This window comes from Oryzias melastigma, linkage group LG12 (assembly GCF_002922805.2).
Source record: "Oryzias melastigma strain HK-1 linkage group LG12, ASM292280v2, whole genome shotgun sequence".
Taxonomy (NCBI): Eukaryota; Metazoa; Chordata; class Actinopteri; order Beloniformes; family Adrianichthyidae; genus Oryzias; species Oryzias melastigma.
Window position 1 is genome coordinate 2292170 of NC_050523.1, and position 18411 is coordinate 2310580.

Below are 18411 nucleotides of genomic sequence, written 5' to 3' on the forward strand. Positions count from 1 at the left end.
GCTAATTTGTTAAAAAAAAAAATTAAAAAAGCATGAATAAACCAGAAATCAGAAGCTCCTGTTTGGTATAAATCTGCTTTATTGTACTTGTGTGTCTTCCTTGTACGTTTATTGTATTCATTGTGCATTTATTACTTTGTGTATTTGTTTATAAACTTAAGTTGGACGACAAAACAAGAATTTTCTTGCGCTTTGCTTCCCTGTTGCACATGACAATAAACACATTTTTTTGGGGTACATTTTAGAGTTTATCTACAGAAGACAAAACTGCCTTTTTTAAAAATTGTTTTCTTTTGATAATGAGATCTACTGTCTCATTATCTCAAGAGGACGATTTTATTTATCTTCTCATCAGGAGAAAACCCTCGATGACAGAACCCCAAACAGCCCAACTCGCTCCACTATAACATACTTTTTTGAGGCCACTAATAAATCATAAATAAACTAAAAAGTGACTTTTTCTGATTGTTTTCTTCTGATGTTTTGTTGTTAACCACAATAAAATGTTGTTTTCTTGTGATAACGAGATAATGGAGGAACAATAATAATTAAAAAAAAAGAAACTAGGAAAGGCCGTATTTGCATTCTGTATTTATTCACATATTTATAATAACTTTTAGCAAAGTAATTTGTTTTATTTGTGCACCCGTCTCCTTTTGGAAGGTTTAAAGCTGCATAAAGCTGATAACTTTCATGAAAAAGCTGCTTTCTGTATCTTCTCTGCTTGGTTTTGTGCGTCTCATCAGGGAGGAGATCATCTGTCCGGATCTTCTCTGCAGCAGCTGATGGACGAGCTCCTGGTTTCTCCTGAGAAAACCAACTCCAGATGCCGCAGCTCTTTGCCTGGTGATCGTGGAACCATTCGACCTCGTCACCCGGACGGGTTTCTGTCGCCTCAGCACCTCGCAAAGGCCTCCCGGGTTCAGGTAAAGACTGGGCGTGGCATGACGGGTGTGAAGGGCTTCAGTCTGGGTGTGAAAAGATGCTGCTATTTTTAATTTTTTATTTTTTTCCCCAAAAGGCGAGTTTAACTCCACCCAAAACCTGCCCTCGCCGTCACAGTCCAGCAGCGTGGACGCCGTGAACACGGGAAGGATCAAAGCATGAACTCTGACCTCCACTGGAAGAAAAAAAAAACTGTTATTGATCCATTTAAAAATACTAACTTTTAAAGGTTTTATTGATATTTTATACATGTATTTAATCGTATTTCTTCTTACATGGACACATGTTTTCTCAAAGCTTATTTTACACTGAAGGTGCCTTAAACCAGTATTACAGGACGGATGAGTCGGCGTGTCGTCTTTCCGGTTTCACTGCCTCCAGATTGACCTGGTGACGCTGAGCTGGTATCTGCACTCCTCACTGCTTCTCTCATCTCCTAACTGGGATGTTGTGTTGCTCCTTTTCGGGATTTCAACAGGATTTTGAGGCCTGTGAAGTTTTCTTTTAACCCGGGAGAAAATATTTTAACACTAAGTTGTCAATTTTGGACCTAAAAGAAGTTTTATTTATCTGATTTATTTGAGCTTCAAGAAATCAAAACTATTTAATCTCACTTTAAGTTGACAATATGAGCAAAGCAAAAACCAAAGAAAAAAATGAAAATAAAACGGAAAAAGCTTTGGCTGCGGAAAAAGAACAGTTTGGCAAACAGCAGGTAAGAATATTATTTTTATATTTCTTTTTGTTCCCAACAAATTTGTTGAAAAGTTACCTGAAAAATGTCAAGCTGATTATGTAACATATTTTATTGATCGCTGGTCATTTCTCATTGTTTAGTGTACTGTTAATAAAAACACTGATGTGATAAAAATCAATTTTAAGGTTTAAAATAACCTTGTTTGCTAATAAAATCATAGAAGTTTCTAATTTAAAAACAGCCTTTAATTTAGAGTAACTCTGATCACCTCTTGTCCGTCTTCTTTAACCGCTGAGGTTTGTTTTTTTGTGATTTGCCTTCAGTTCTTTTTGAAAAGTTAAATTTATTTCTTTTTCAGCTCCAGAGCCTCAGTAAAATTGTGGCCACGAACGAATCCCCGCCTAAGGAGAAATATGTGCGCAGTATCCTTTGAGGTTTTACGTCAAATTTGTTTTTATAATAACTTCAGAACTTTATCTTGCATTGGGCTTCTACAACTTGGAAACAAAAAAATGTCACATTTCTTGTTTTTTGTACTTTATCTTCTCGTTCGCTAATCTCTGCCAGCTGCTGCAAGTGTCTCACATTTTGACTGACAAAAATACATTTAATGCGACTGAAGATGGGTTTGGGACATCAGCTGAAGTGAACTTAAAAACAAAAGTTTAAAATGTTTTTAATAGCACAAACTCTCCTCAGTAAAAGCTGTAAGGAACACTGAAAACATGTGCTAGCATGCTAGCTTAGGTCTGAATAAATGCTGACTCATGTTTTGAACTAAGTTTTTGATTTATTAAAAATTAAGTTAATATTAAATAATGACAATAAGAAGAAAATATGAGAATTTATGCTAAAATTCACCAGTTCTGTAAACTTATGCTAAGCTAACAAGCTAACTCCAATGCTTAAAATGTTAACATGCAATTTAGCTAAACAGCAACTATGTCCAAATTCAACTCACTATTTAGTTTGTTATATATGTTTTTAAAGTGTCCGAATTTACAATTCCAAAATCCAGTGCCCTAAAAATTTCCCAGAAGTCTCTGCAGAAAACCAGTGTGCCTCTATGCTCCCTGGATTGGTGAGTCTAGTAGACCAAAATGCATTTTTGAACGATTTATCACTTAAAAAAAGTATGGAAACGCATTTTTTATTAATCATCCTAGTTTTCATCATTAGAAAAGTGAATTCATAAAAAGGTAATATATACAGTTTTTTTGTCATGAATATGATGTTTTGGTGCATATTGTTGGAAGTTGATGTTTTAGCTCTCTACTCAAAGTCAGTTATTCAGACAAACAGTGTTTAACACAAAAACTGACTTGTTATTGGTTTTAGATTCAGCTTTTTCTAGACCTAATTTCCATTGTGTCTTTACTGCTGCTTTAGTTCTGTTGGGTAGACTGAGCTGATGTCGATTTCTAATATTAAAGTACAAAAATCAACAAATGAATTTCATCAGAACAATAAAAGAGGAAGCAGAACAGACTCTTTGCCTCAGTTTGTGTTGGAAGTTTCCTTGACCGTTTCAAAGACATCATTTTGGGGACCCACAAAGAGACCGGAGCCACCACCTTCTGGTCCTACGCTGTCAACCTCCCGGTGTCCAGCAACTCCATGGTCAGCTGGAAGTTCTGCTATCTGCTGCACAAAGTCCTGAGGGACGGGCACCGAAATGTCAGTACAGGACCTGCACCTCCTCGTTTCTGTTCTTGACCAGCAGGTGACGATGAGATGTAACCGTCATTGTTTCTGGTTGATCCACAGAGTGTTGTGGATTCGCACAGACACAGCCGCACGGTCAGAGACATGGGTGTCCTATGGGTGAGTCCCAGGAAACCTAGAAAACAGAGGAATAATGAATTATCGGGGTTCAAAGTTCTCTTATCTCGACGGTCCAGATTTATTTTGGTGTCTATATTGGCTACATAGAACAAAAGTGGAGTGAAAGTCACATTTTTATGAGAATGTCCTGAAAAAAAGTATTTTTTGTTTTATGTATTTCTTTCGTGAAGTCCATTCATTTTTGATGATGATGATTTATAAATGGACATGGCTTTTCAATGGTTGCCACGACAACCGGGTGGGTGGGTCACAGCCATAGACTCGGTGAAAGAGAAAAGGCTTCAACTTTTCAACATTTAAAAAATGTGGACATTTTTACAAAAAATGTCTTACTTGTAATTCTTTTGTTCACAAACAGGCATAAAACGTTTATGGTCATTTTTCACTGATTAGTCTTGCCAGGATATAGATGCGGGTTGTTGTTGGTTTCTTCCAGGGAAACTTGCATGATCGGTACGGCCACATCGTTGCCCTGTACACCAAATATCTTCACCTGAAGATGGAATTTCACGCGAAGGTAAAAACATCCGTTCTAAAGGATGTTTGTCTTCAGTCTTTCATTTGTAAATTTGAACTTTCATTTGTGAGAGGCAGCGACCAAACAAAACATTTATAACAACACCCCAGCCAGCAAGGTCAAGTGGGCCCTGAATGGGTCAAAAGTGGGTAGAAAATGTGGCCCCGAATGGGTTTGTCTACAGTTTTCATGGTGGCCCCACCTGTGTTTGCCCACGTTTGCTGAAGAGGGCAGTCAGTGGGTTAGCTCGCTACAATAGTCAGCCTGTGGACAGCGTAGCATGCTAGTGAGCTCTCCTGTAGCGAGCTAGCGAGTTCCGCTTTATCAAGCTAGCATGCTTCACTGTAGTGTGCTAGCGAGCTGTGCTATACCAAACTAGCATACTCTGCTGTATCAAGCTAGTGAGCTCTGCTGTATTGAGTTAGCGATCTCCACCGTAGCGAGCTAGCCAGCTCCGCTGTATCAAGCTAGTGAGCTCTGCTGTAGCGAGCTGGCAAGCTTTACTTTAGTGAGCTAACAATCTCTACTGTAGCAAGCTAACGATTTCCACTGTAGCGAGCTAGTGAGCTCCGTTGTAGGGAGCTAGCGGTCTTCACTGTAGCGAGCTAGCAAGCTCCGCTGTATCAAGCTAGTGAGCTCTGCTGTAGTGAGGTAGCATGCTCCACTGTAGTGAGCTAGCGAGCTGTGCTATACCAAACTAGCATACTCTGCTGTATCAAGCTAGTGACCTCCAGTGTATTAAGTTAGCAATCTCCACTGTAGCGACCTAGTGATCTCCGTTGTAGGGAGCTAGCGGTCTTCACTGTAGCGAGCTGGCAAGCTTTGCTTTAGCGAGCTAACAATCTCCACTGTAGCAAGCTAACGATTTCCACTGTAGCGATCTAGCGAGCTCCGCTGTAGGGAGCTAGCGGTCTTCACTGTAGCGAGCTAGCAAGCTCCGCTGTATCAAGCTAGTGAGCTCCACTGTAGCGAGCTAACAGGCTCTGCTGTAGCGAGCTAGCGAGCTGTGCTGTATCTAGCTAACATGCTCCGCTATAGCGAGTACCGCTGTAGCGATCTAGCAAGTTTTTCTGTCCCCCTTCAGCTGTAAAGCCCACTAACCCACTGAATCCTCACTTTAGCCCATCAGGACAAACACAGGTGGGGCACCATTTCCTGCCCATTTTTAAACCTTATGGGACCCACTTGGGTTTGCTGGCTGGGATTATTATGAATTAGAATCTTTTTTGTGCACTTAACTCAATGGATTAAACTAAAGTCTAAGGTAAAGTTGCATTAATATTGTCACATTTTGATAAATGTAATAAATGTCTTCTGATCTGCAGCACAAGGTGATTCCAGGTAACATGGAGGCGACCGACGACACTTTGGAGAGGGAAGCAGGAACTGACATGACTAAAGTGTGAGTCTCCCTGAACACATCTGCATGAGCAACGTGTTTCTAAGAAAAAGAAAGAATGTTCTTCTGTTGGATCTACTCCAGGTTAGATATGACCCAGGAGCTTCTGGATACTCTGGATGCTGGACTGAAGATGGCTGAGACAGGTCAGACCTGAGACCTGCTGGTCTTCGTGCTCGCTCTGGTTTACGTTCGCTTCAAACCGACACACTAAACAGCAGTTAACACGTCTGAGGGTGTCATAGACAACAACACCATTTACCTTCACCCCAATGAAATGCAAACAACCTAAAGCTAAATCTATGGCCAGTGACAGCCAATCAGAACTGATCTCCCCCAACATTTAAGGTGGTTCTTCTGCTTTGCTGTTCTATACAGATAATTAAGCAAACTGCCAATAAAACGATAAATATTTGGGATAAAAACACTAAAAAAGTAACACTAGCGCATCCAATCAATTTCAAAATTAATTCAGCTGAAATTGAACGCGTTTCATCTACAACATTTTTGGGTGTCATTGTGGATGAGTCTCTCTAAATTGGAAAGAACATGTAAAGAACAAAGTAAATCTCTAGGAATTATAAGAAAACTCAACCAACTATTGAATTCACAATCTATACTTTATATTACACTTTAATCTACCCATCCATCCATCCATCTTCTTGACCGCTTTGTCCCTTTCGGGGTCGCGGGGTGCCGGAGCCTAACCCGGCTACTGAAGGGCGAAGGCGGGGTACACCCTGGACAGGTCGCCAGTCCATCGCAGGGCACTTTAATCTACCCTTATCTGTCATATTGTAGCACCTTCCCATCTACTTTGAACAAAAACTGATTGATTGATCGAATTGCAACACATTGAACGCCACTAACTGATCATTTATTTCTCAGGCTTAATATTCTTGATAATTATAACAGTAATATTTACCACATTTGTATTTTTATGTATAAAATTGTGTTTAATAGAAATGCTATTCCTGAACATTTTCTATATTACTCTAAAACTAATGCAGGGATCCATCAAAATGGTCATTTTCATGTTCCCAAATGCGTCACATCGAGGTCACAAGTTAGTTTGCGATTTAGAAACTGCAAAATTTGGAATCAATTTTCCCATCTGGCCACAAATGGCATATCAGACACTTCTTTTAAAGAGTTTAAGACAATCCCTGAGGATTAATTGATGATTAATCTAAATGTTTTTGTTTATAATTGCGACTGTATTAAAATCGTATTTTTTGTTAATTTAAAGTTTTAATAGGTAGAGGCTCTAATTTAAGCCCACATGGTTTTTTTTTGCATCTTCCTTCACCTACTTTTTAATGTACTTTTTATACCTTTTTTTGCAATATCTTGTATAAGTGCAAAAAAATAAAATCTAAAAAAGATAAATAAAAATCTAAGTCGTTCCTCTCGTCTGCCTGCTTTACAGAGGCCCAACAGTGGAAGAGTTGCCAGCGTAATAAAGCGACCTTTTTAGTTTATTTTGATCTTTTTCTGCCCAAAAAGATCACAAGCTTAAATAAAATACCTCAAAATGAGGCTTTTAACAGCAATCATTAGGTTAAAAAATTGCGATTAAAATTGATTAAATGAATTAATTACAGTCACGATTAATTAATCGCACGTCCGTATCTCGGTATTCACATGACTCGTCCTCTCGTCTTCTTCCCGTCTCCAGTCCTCCGTCAGCTGGACGCTAACGGCGCCAAATCCACCACCCCCGCCGGACAGTGCCGACTGACGCCCCTCATCCCGCTCATTCTGGACAGCAGCTTCCTTTATCACTTCTCCGTGCGGTTGCTGTTCAAGCTTCACAGTCGTGAGTGAAAAGGCTTCGTTTGGTTTGATCTCTCCGTGTCGGCTCCATCCTCATCCTCATTTGTGGTTCAGGTATTTCTCCGGATGTTCTTCTCGGACATCGAGAGAGGTTTCGAGACCTGTTCATGAGGTAGGTCTTCACTGTTGGGCCACAAATCTTTAAAGTTTGCTGTTTGGTTCACAGCCGTGTTTGTTTGTAGCCTCACGCACTTTTACAAGCGAGCCAGAGAGATGGAGTTCTTTAAGAGTGTCATCCAGATTCCAGATCTCCCAGATGTAGGTGTCACCGACTTACTCACACATTTGTTTGGAGTTTTCTTTTGATTACATTTAGTTTTTTGTTCTCTTGTCACAGGAACCTCCTAACTTCCTGCGAGCTGCAGCTTTGGCGGAGTATAAAAAGCCGGTGGTGGTGATGCCAGGAGAGGACTACCAGGAGGAGGAGGTGGAGACTCATCCGGAGTTCAGAGAGATTCCCCAGATGCCCCAAATGCCTCAGGTACGCCTCGATATGAATAAAACCAAGTATTATCTCAGCAGTCGTGCTAACAGTTGGTCTCTGTGGCAGCAGTACTATCTGCTCAGCCAGATGGGAGCTCCTGAAGTTCCAGCTGAACCCGTGGAAACCGAGACTGACGGGTGGAGGAGGGAGATGGAGGCCCTGAAACCAGAGATCCAGATCATCAAGGACGAGGTGAGAGTGCTGACGGCTCGGTGTCGGAGCTTTAACCGCAGACTTTGTTTCAGATGCAGACCTCTGTTTTAATACCACAAACTAATGAGGGACAGAGACTTCATTAATCATCTTAATTCTCTTTATACTTAGTTAGTTTAGAGCTAATGATGGTTAAGATGTGTGTTTAACATTAGTCGACTAATCGGAACAAATAATAATCTGATTAGTCGACTATTCAAATAATTGTTTGTATTTATTTATTTGTTCTTTCCAGTTAGAAAGTACAATCTATCCAATCGACTTAAAGAACAGGAGTAAGATGAAGACAAAGTCTTATAAATCCCTTATTTCATAGATGACTAAGTTAGTGGGTATAACAAAACAAACAAAATGAAAATCCATAATAATAATAATCTGGAGCTCTAGATTTACATCATACTGCATAAACATCAATATTTTTTTTTACATTTAAAAAATATTCAAAGACTTTTTCATTATCCAAGGAATTCCATTTTAAACCCTGTAAAAGAAATAGTCATTTTTTTAAGTGTATTTTTTCCTTTAGGTAATTCAAAGTCATCATTTCTTCAGCTATTTCCTTCATTTAAAACAAAAAGATTTTGTAAATTACACGTCAACGTAACATTTTTGGCCTTAAACATTACCAGCAGTGTCTGCAGAGAACAAAAATCTTTACATTTCAGTATTCTTGACATAAAAATAGTTTAGAGGTGTCCTCATAATGATTTTATTTGTGCAAAATTATTAAAGGTTCTAGGTTTGATTCAATACTCAACAATATGAAAAATATGGTAAAATCAAGGAGAAATACAGAATATGCTTAGCTTTGTAATTTGACAAATATTCAGTTTTTTTTTTGCTTATTTTTTTTTATATAAGGAATATGTTGCTTGCAAATTTTCATCAATAATAATCCCCAAAAATCTAAATTCTTGAACTCTTTCTGTATTTACACCATTCCATCCAACTTAAGATTTGAAATGGATTTTTTTCACTAAACAACATAAACTTTGTTTTGTTTAAATTGAGAGTTTGTTTCTTTTAAAACATTTCTTGCTTGATTGTAGAAAATAGTTTTTCTCAGAACAAAAAAAATTAGTGTTGTCTGCAAACAGAACAAATTGCAATATTTTGGACACATCACAAAGATCATTCATGTATAAAATAAAAATAATTGGTCCCAGTACTGAGCCTTGTGGAACACCACAATGTATTTTTGTGTGTTTTGATAAATGCATATTCCACATACTGCTGACGATTGTCTCATCACCTACTGTAACGCCTCATATACCAAGAGACTGACGTTTGAGTTTATCGTTTGTGGTCGCTCTAGTTCCAATAAGAAGAATTTTCCAGATAAATTGGACTCGATTTTTCCTCAATCCTCGTGCTTCCTCAGGCTCAGAAGTCTGTAATCGAGCTGACGACTCAGCTGAGCCACATGGAGGCTGAGCTGGACGCGCAGCGTACCCACAACCAGGTGGCGATGATCGAAAACGAACACCTGAGGATGGAGGTGGAGGCTCTGCGAGCGGCCAACGTGGTCGGGGTCGGGGCTCAGATCGGATACAAGGAGGCAGACGGTAAGTTCTGGTTCCTGGAGGAGACACGGACGTCTGAACGTCTGAGAGCGTGACTTCTTCTTCCCGCTTCTGTCCGCCTGCAGGCAGAGCTCAAGCTGCAGAGCTTCGCTTCTCCCAGCTGAAGGAACGACATGCAGAGCTGGTCACCAGCCACGCTGACCTGATGAAGAAGGTAAGACGGTTCTTTTGCTCTCCTGTAACTCCAGGACGGTATCTGATCCCTGATGTCTCTGTGAAGAACGCAGAGGCGGTGAGGATGCTGTCCAGCTCCAAGCAGGAGCAGGACGATCTGCTCCGGACTAAAACCAACCTGGAGAAGGAGCTGGATAACCTGCGATGGGACAAGCAGACCAAGGTGAGGCTGTTGTTTCTGGACCTTCTCTGTGTGATGCACCTGAGCGCTCGCTGACGGAGCTTCTCCTCTTTCAGGTGCAGCAGCAGCAGCAGGAGGTGGAGCGCCTCAGCAAAGAGCTGCAGGACCAGAGGGCGGAGGTGGCGCTCCTTCGCAGTTCCCTGGAGAGCAAAGAAACGGTGAGGAGGAACCATCAGAAGTTCACACCAATCTATGGGGCTCCTGCGGGTCTTAAAAAGCCTTGAATTTGGAAATCGGGCCTTAAGAAGTCTTAAATTTGGATATCTTGACTTTTCTGGTCTAAAGTTTTAGTTTTTTAACCACTTTTGTGTAAGTGAAGCGCATTTAACAACCGCTGATGAAAATGGTTCAGATAAGAAGCTCTACTTCAGCCGTATGACAGCGCAAAGTACAAGGAGGGGAGAAGCTGGTTGGGCCAAAAGAAAGCTGGTCTGGTTTGGTTCTGCATACGGGTATAAGATCTGGCGGAGGTACTCAGGGCTGTGTGTCCGGTATTTGCTGCTTTATCTCTTATACTAAAGCAGTTTCAGGCTGATGCTGCTAAAACTGTCAACCAGACGACTCATCATTTTAGCGTCTCTGTGGTTTTATTGTCTTTTCTTCGCTACGAAATGGGATTTACGTCCCTCTCTCCTCTAAAGCTAATCGCTAATTCTGTCGCTTCCCTAAACAAACACATCAAGCCTCCGCGTCGAATGGGGTTCGTTTAATTTGAAGTCATTCACAGTCAAGTAGGGATATTTCTATGCAAGATGGAAGTTGGTTTGTTTGTTGATTAGTTTGAAACGGGACAAAAAAAAACACAATAAAAGATTAATACAGTTTCTGAACACAATTGTGATTTATAGTTCAAGATAAAACAATAGTGCGATGATAGAAGTGAAACATGCAGAAAATCACTTATTTTTATAAGTTAAAGTCCTTGAAAAAAGAACAATGCAGATGTACAAGATAAAATTAGAGGAGAAGACATTGAGAAAGAAGATGCATTCCCTGCATTTATCAAGTTCTTTAGTACAACAATCAATTAAATATTTGCCTTTTTTAACAAATTCTAAAGAATCATGTATCTACCTAACCCTCTTACCTGTGGGTGGTTAGCATAACCAATCAGAGGCCGCTGTAGCCAGGACAATGCTGGAGACATTTCAACCAGTCGGATTAAAAATAAAAAACTGAAATACGTCAAAATAACAAATATAGGGACAGACAATTAAGATGATTAGGCTGAGAAGACAGTGGTGAGATAATCCATGGGTGTGATAGGTAAAGGGAGGACAAACCATCAGCTGTTTGCTGTGGTGATGGACAGACTGATGAGGTTCATTAAACATCTGTAGATCGTCACGTTTGCTGATGACATTGTGATCTATATGAGCATGTGGAGGTTTGATCTGGAAAGTAGAGGAATAAAAAGACCCAAACTCATTTCACACCTCTGTGGTGCTCCTTGAATCTCTTCAGGAAGGATCTCGAGTGAGCAGCACCCTGGTGGCGCTGCAGGCCGAGCGAGACATGCTGCTGCGGTCCGCCACTGAGAAGGACGCCGAGCTGTCCTCGCTGAGGCAGCAGACGCAGCAGCAGCAGAGCTCCCTGGACCTGGAGAAGGACCGGCTGAGCCGGGAGCTGGAGGCGCTGAGAGCTCAGCTGCAGCAGCAGGTACCCGCTGGCAGAAGGAGGGTGACGCCCCACCTCCACCACATCGGGTACTTATCTCTCTGGAATGTCTTCTTCTTCTTAGCTCGCCATCAACGCTGAGCAGAAGCAGGAGATCGACCGGCTGAGACGAGAGCTGGACTCCACCAGAGCAGAACTGACCCGGGCGAACAGTGCACTGCAGAGCAAAGAAATGGTGGGAGGTTTCCCTCCTTGTGAGGTTTGTTCATGTTGACGACCGAGCGTTTCTAACCGACGGGCCTGTTCTCCTCAGAGCGGCACTCAGCTCAACAGCACTCTGGCTGGGCTGCAGGCGGAGAAGGAGGTGCTGCTGCGGTCGGTCCGGGAGCAGGAGGCCGAGCTGAACTCCCTCCGGCAGCAGGCCCACCTTCAGCACAGCTCCCTGGAGCAGGAGAGGCAGAGGAGCAGCATGGAGCTGGGAAGCCTGCAGGCTCAGCTGCAGCAGCAGGTACCGGCGTGCGCCCTCGAGGTCGCAGCCGTCCTTCTGACGCCTCCGTTAACCGGAGTTCATCTCCTCAGGCCTGCCGGGAAACGGAGCTGGCCCAGAAGCTGCAGAACGAGCAGTTCGCTCTGCTGCAGTGTGCGGTGGTGGAGGCCGAGGGCATCATCCTGGACGCCGTGGCCAAACTGGACGACCCCATCCACGTGCGCTGCACCAGCTCTCCTGGTAAAGACGCTCCACACACAGACATCATTCCATGAAAACGCTGCCGTTAGTTTATTGTTCAATGGTTTAATTTATTATATTTGTTCAACATTTTCTCCCTAAAATCTAATTCAAAAAAATTAAAATAAACTTTTATTTTGAAAACAGAACATTTATTTTGAAAACAAAAACTTTTATTTTGAAAACAAGAATTTTTATTTAAAAAATAAAAACTTATTTTAAAAGCAAAAATGTTATTTTGAAAACAAAAACTTTTATTTTGAAAACAGAAACCTATTTAAAAAATATACATTTTGAAAACAAAAATTATCTTTTGAAAAGAAAAACTTTTATTTTCAGTAGAAAAAAATATTTTTAAACCAAAACTTTTATTTAGAAAACAAAAACATATAAAAAAATTAATTAATATTTTATTTTAATTTCCGAGGTATCAGGAATATGATTGAAAAATAAGAGATAAAAGAAAAATAATGACAAAATAAGAGTTTATTTCAGTGGAGTTGATCAGATTTCAGAATAAAGTTCTTGATGTGGATTTAACAGAATCAGAAAATACAACATTCCTGTTTCTGTTCTCGTCTTAAGGAAACCTTTATTTCCATGCAGTTCTGCAGACATGAAGAGGCGTTTTCTTAAACTTCTCCGTGATCGTTTTCTTTCTCAGATTACCTGGTGAATCGGGCTGAAGTCACTCTGGGATCCATCGACAAGCTGCAGCAGAGTCACCTGGTTTACCTGGGGAACAGGAGCGGTAGGTCAGAGCCGTTGGTGTCACGCCTCCGTGTTTTCTCTGTTCTCACGCCGTTCGTCCTCTGCAGACGCCAGCGGCTTGTTGAGAGCGGTCACGCAGTTTTCCCACCTGGCCGCTGACACGATTGTAAACGGAGCGGCGACCTCCCACTCCGCCCCCGTGGATCACGCCGACAGTAAGGCGGTCAGAGTTGTGGCGCCCTGAAGCTGCCGGGCGGAGCGTTCACATGTGGCTGTGTCCTGCAGGTCTGAGCGACAGCTGCCGGGATTGCGCCAACCAATGTCTGCAGTTCCTGAAGGACCTGAAGTTCCAGCCCACTTTACCGCAAGCCAACGCGTCCGCCATTCGCTACAGCGTGCAGCGGATCCTCGCCATGGGACAGGTGAGCTTTGCGGTTAATGTCTGAATCCATTGGAGTGATGTGAATCGCGAACACGGTCAAAGAGCTACAGCGGTGTCAAAGGGTTGCCATGGCGATGGATTCTACATCACCTCTGTGGCTCGGTTCTTGTTCAGGATCTGCGGCCGAAAGGACAGGATGTGCTGAAAGAAGAGCTGGGCACCATGGTGGACAAAGAGATGGTGGCCACGTCCACGGCCATTGAAGACGCCGTGCTACGCATGGACGTAAGAACAGTATTTCTGTAGACGTGTACATTTCTGTCAGTATGAAGTACCGCTCTTTAAAGCCGCATTTATTAGAACGCATTTCCTTCACGCTGAATATCATCCTCTTCTTCTAGGAGATTCTGTCGCAGGCGAGGAGAGACACGACAGGCCTGAAGCTGGAGGTCAACCAGAGGTACGGAGGATCTGGACATTTTCCTCTGTTGGTCATGAACAATGTTTGATTCTCCTCTGTGTTTTCAGCATTTTGGGATCCTGTTCTGATCTGATGAAGGTGAGAACTTTGTCCATCCGGTCGTGTGGATTCTGGTTTAGCAGATTTTCAAAGTAAAAGTCTGATGTGTTTTTTTTCTCTGCAGGCAGTTCATATACTGGTGACAGCGGCTACAGACCTGCAGAAAGACATCGTGGAAGGCGGCAGGGTGAGTCTGTGAACCCAGAACTGACCCAAACCCACCTAACCCAAACAACAACTAACCCAAGCCCTAACCCAACTAACCATGACCCAACTAATCCAAACACAAAAACCCAAACACAACTAATCCAAATCCAACTGATCATGATCCAGCTGACACAAACACAACTAACTCAAACCCTAACCCAACTAACCATGACCCAACTCACCATAACCCAACTCATCATGTCCCTCCTAACCTAAACACAAATAGCCAAACCGTAACCCAAACAACTATGCCCCAACTAATCCAAATTCAACTGATCATGATCCAGCTAACCATGACCCAACTAACCCAAACCCTAACCCAACACACCACAGCCCTAATAACACTAACACAACTCGCAAAACCCTAACCCAACCAACTATGACCCAGCTAATCCAAACCCAACTGATCATGAAATAGCTAACACAAACATAGATAACCCTAACCCGACTAACCATGACCCAACTCACCATAACCCAACTCATCATGACCCAACTGACACAATCCAAACTTACCCTGATCCAACTAAGCAAACACAACTAAACCCAACACACCATGACTCAACTAACTTATGACCTAACTAGCCCAAGCACAACCCTAAACCTGCTAAATAACTCAACCTAGTCAAACTAACTTGTACCTAACTAACCAGGTCCAAACTAACCAAAAACCAACCGATTAAACACAACTAATCAAATAACTACTCACCCAAGCCAAACTAACTTAAACTCAACTCAGACAAACACAACTAACCCAAAACCAACTAGCCCATACCCAACTGACCTCAACCACTCACCGAAACCAAATAACCGTAACATAACTCACCCAAACCCAGCTTGCCATGACCCAACTAACCCAAACTCAACTCACCCTAACCAACTAACCCAAACCAAACTAGCTCAAATCGAACCAATTAGAACACATTTCACCCAAACACAACTTACTTAGATATAACTAGCCCCAAGTTGACTCAGACAAACCCAACTAATCCAGACCTAGATACTTGTTTCAGATTCTTGAAGCCAAAGTATTGTTTAAGTAGCGACTTGATGTCGATGCGTTTGGTTTCTGCTCGTTTCTCCTAAAGGGGGCGGCGTCCACGACTGAGTTTTATGCCAAGAACTCTCGCTGGACTGAAGGCCTGATCTCTGCCTCCAAAGCTGTGGGCTGGGGCGCCACTCAGCTGCTGTGAGTGTCCACGAACCATCAGTTTAGAGGACGTTTCACCGCCAAGCACGCCGTGACTTTTGCATCTTTCGTCCGCAGAGATTCTGCTGACCGGGTCGTGAGTGAAAAGGGAACGTACGAGGAACTCATCGCATGTTCTCATGAGATCGCAGGAAGTACTGCCCAGCTGGTCGCAGCATCCAAGGTACCAAAGCCCCTTTAGCTGAACTCAGAGGTTCTTTTGGTGGGTCTCCATGGTTCTCACCGGGTGCTGATGTTCCAGGTGAAAGCCGACCGCAGCAACAAGAAGCTGAACACGCTGCAGCAGGCGTCGCGGCACGTGAACGACATGGCCGCCGTGGTAGTGACCTCCACCAAACACGGCCAGAAGCAGATCTCCGATCACGGTGAGACTTAAAAAGTTAGAAAATTACGGTTTAAAAGTTTTTAAAATTGGAATTCTGCTAGCTTTTTGGACTATTTTGGCATTTACTGAGATTTTTTAGGCTATTTTGGAGTTTAATATTTCAGCTACATGCTAGCCGTTTTGGCTAATTTATTTATTTTTTCAGTTTTTTAAGCTACTTTGAAGTTCAGCATTTTTTTCAGCTACATGCTAGCTGCTTTGAATAACCAAAAGTTTTTTTAGGCTAATTTGGCATTTAGCTAATATCTTAGCTGGCTATCAGCTTTTTAAGCTATAAGCTTTAGTGTTTTCAATTTCAGCATCTTCAGCAACCAAATTCACCTCACAGCATTCACACTAGCATTATTACAGGTAATACTATATATTTAGCTGTAATTATGTTAAAAAGTTACGGCTTTAAAGTTTTACAAATGTAGTTTTAGAGTGTTCAATAAATGTTCAGCCCGTGATCTGAGGTGTGTTTTGGATTTTTGCCACTTGTGTGATCGAGTTTGACACTCCTGCTTTACAGGTTTAATGGACTTCTCAGGAATGTCTCTGATCAAGCTGAAGAAGGAGGAGATGGAAGCTCAGGTAAGACCTGTGAAAAAGAACGACATGAAATGATGATCTCATCCTCATCAGGTTCATCATGAACCAGTTCCTGACCTCAACAACAGTGCAGCATCTCCATTAGAACATTCTAACCCCATAAAAGAAAACATCTTGAAATATGCGATTGACATGCAGAGTAAATATTATAAATATTGTAAATTTCAGGGGAGTTTTGTACGTATTTATTGACAGAATGATTTTCTTAAACATGTAAAGACTTTAAAGACTTGGCAGATCATCTCTGATGTCACTCGTGGGTTTGGCAGGCCACCTCCCAGTTACAAAAATAAAAGCTCCTCTACAAAATAAAGCTCTAATGACATTAAAACAACTAATTATACACATCCTCCCTAAAAACACACATACTTATCACGAATGAAAAAACTGAGCAGTGAAAATCATGAAAGACTGGACTGTTTATACATTTATTTTTGGTGTAAAATCAAACATTTTTAACAGAAGGCAATTTGCTTCTGCCACCAAGCCCCTAGTGGTCTATTGAGGAACTGCAACATAAGCTGTCAATATTTGATTTCAGCTTATTGAGATCCTGATTAAAGATGTTGTTAGGGTTTAAATATATAAATATATAATGGAAAAAAAAAACACTTGGTGAAATTATTTTTTTACGTAGTGAACACCCCCCACCCCCAACAAAAAAATAATTTAAAAAAAAGCTGGAGAAACCATCAATAAAAAGAAAGGGGCCAAAATCTCTTATGGAGCTCATAAAAAATGAGAATTGTGAAATTGTAATACATGAATTGTCGACTAAAGCTGAATGAAACAATAGAACATGCGACTTGAATGTATAAAGGAAGTGGGCGTGGTTAACAAAAAACCTCCGTTGCCAAGGAAATTCAAAAATTTACTTTTGCCAATCCTTCTAAAAATTACATTACCCTGTTCGTCACCCCCAGACGGTGAAAAAATAAAATGGTTGCTATGGAGATAAAAGTGATAGAAAACCGCCATTTTGAGTTTTCTTTTTTTTATGAATGTATCATGTGCAGCTCCAAATAAGAGAAATTTAAATGGTTTATGCATAACTATAAGATATTTTCTGAAAGAGTTTTTTTGATTTCATAGGTGAAGGTACTGCAGCTGGAAAACCAGCTGGAACAGGAACGGATTCGCCTGGGCGAGCTAAGGAAAAGGCACTACGATCTTGGGCCGTCTGGCCCCGCCTCCAACCTAAAGGAGGAAGAGGACAACTTCCCGCCGCCACCACCCCCCACTCTGCTGGACTCCACTCCACTCCCTCCATCCTTCAGTCAGACCCAGCCCTATTTAAACACCCAGACCCCCCAGGTGACACAGCCCTATAGCCAGCCTCAGCTGTACACCCCCTCACAAACTTATACCCCCTCACAAACTTACACCCCATCACAATCCTACACCCCTTCACAGCAGTACACCCCCTCACAGCCCTACGTCCCGCCTCAACCATACACCCCATACACCCCAAACCCAGCCCAGAGTTACCCCCCGCCCTCGTCACTCACTTCCAGCCTCGCTCAGGCCAAACCTGCCGCTCAGCAGAACTCCACAGATTCATCCAAACCTTCCTTCAAGAGACCCAACATCTTCACCAAATCTGGGAACCTCCTGAAGAACGCGGTAAGTACCCACCCCACCCCTTCAAGATCCTCCCCTCTTTCCTGCTCAGGATGTTTAACACAGAACTTTATCTCCATTTCAGTTCAAACGAGGAGAAACTGGAGGCGGAGAATCCTGAGAATCTGAGTCCATGATTGTAGAACTCGCCTGAAAAGTGACAGGCTAACTTTTTTTTTTCTAATTAAAATGTGCTAATAATTGATTTTTTTTGGGTCAAATTGTGTATTATTTTTGTAATCTAACTGAATGTTTTGTTGTCTGAACAGTTATTAAAAACCTAAATTGATCTTAAATTTAAGTGTTTGTGTTTTCATTATAGACAGTATTATTTTTACAGTCTATGGTTTTCATTCAGTCTCACAGCGAGCTCATCACTTCTAATATTTCAGGCATGCGCAGTAGAAACTGCAGTCTCACCGCTGTGCAGAAGGAGAAGGGGCGTAAAGTTGGAATGAGGCAGAAAACCGGAATTAGACATTTTTGCCTTCAAAATAAAAGAAGTCTGGATGCCTCAAGAAAAAAAATGTATTCGAAACATAAATATTATTTTTAATTTATGCGGTGATA

General features: G+C 41.7%; 1 protein-coding gene across 3 annotated transcripts; it reads left to right on the plus strand.

The window, feature by feature from the left end:
* Positions 1 to 1089: 1089 nt before the first annotated feature.
* On the plus strand, positions 1090 to 18120 carry LOC112163103 (huntingtin-interacting protein 1-related protein). Of its 3 annotated transcripts, none has more exons than XM_024299268.2 (33): positions 1090 to 1660; positions 2001 to 2064; positions 3177 to 3319; positions 3410 to 3466; positions 3924 to 4004; positions 5330 to 5406; positions 5488 to 5549; positions 7082 to 7222; positions 7294 to 7351; positions 7422 to 7497; positions 7577 to 7720; positions 7790 to 7915; positions 9318 to 9501; positions 9585 to 9673; positions 9740 to 9856; positions 9931 to 10032; positions 11339 to 11533; positions 11616 to 11726; positions 11805 to 11999; positions 12071 to 12218; positions 12883 to 12969; positions 13037 to 13144; positions 13215 to 13351; positions 13486 to 13596; positions 13713 to 13771; positions 13840 to 13870; positions 13956 to 14018; positions 15124 to 15224; positions 15303 to 15408; positions 15487 to 15610; positions 16142 to 16203; positions 17314 to 17844; positions 17927 to 18120. In XM_024299268.2, exons 1-33 carry the CDS (start codon positions 1574 to 1576, stop codon positions 17960 to 17962), a joined length of 3813 nt encoding a protein of 1270 aa, XP_024155036.1. In that variant the 5' UTR covers positions 1090 to 1573; the 3' UTR covers positions 17963 to 18120. The 3 variants fall into 3 exon arrangements, with proteins under 3 accessions (XP_024155036.1, XP_024155038.1, XP_036070356.1); XM_024299270.2 differs by having other exon boundaries at positions 7793 to 7915; XM_036214463.1 differs by lacking the exons at positions 11616 to 11726; positions 11805 to 11999.
* The last annotated feature ends 291 nt before the right edge of the window (positions 18121 to 18411 follow it).

Bases quoted from the DNA above. Each gene is read 5' to 3' on its own strand.
- LOC112163103 (XM_024299268.2), top strand. From the start codon at position 1,574: ATGAGCAAAGCAAAAACCAAAGAAAAAAATGAAAATAAAACGGAAAAA. The intron at 1,661-2,000 runs GTAAGAATATTA...TTTCTTTTTCAG, and splicing joins AACAGTTTGGCAAACAGCAG to CTCCAGAGCCTCAGTAAAAT. The intron at 9,674-9,739 runs GTAAGACGGTTC...GTCTCTGTGAAG, and splicing joins ACGCTGACCTGATGAAGAAG to AACGCAGAGGCGGTGAGGAT.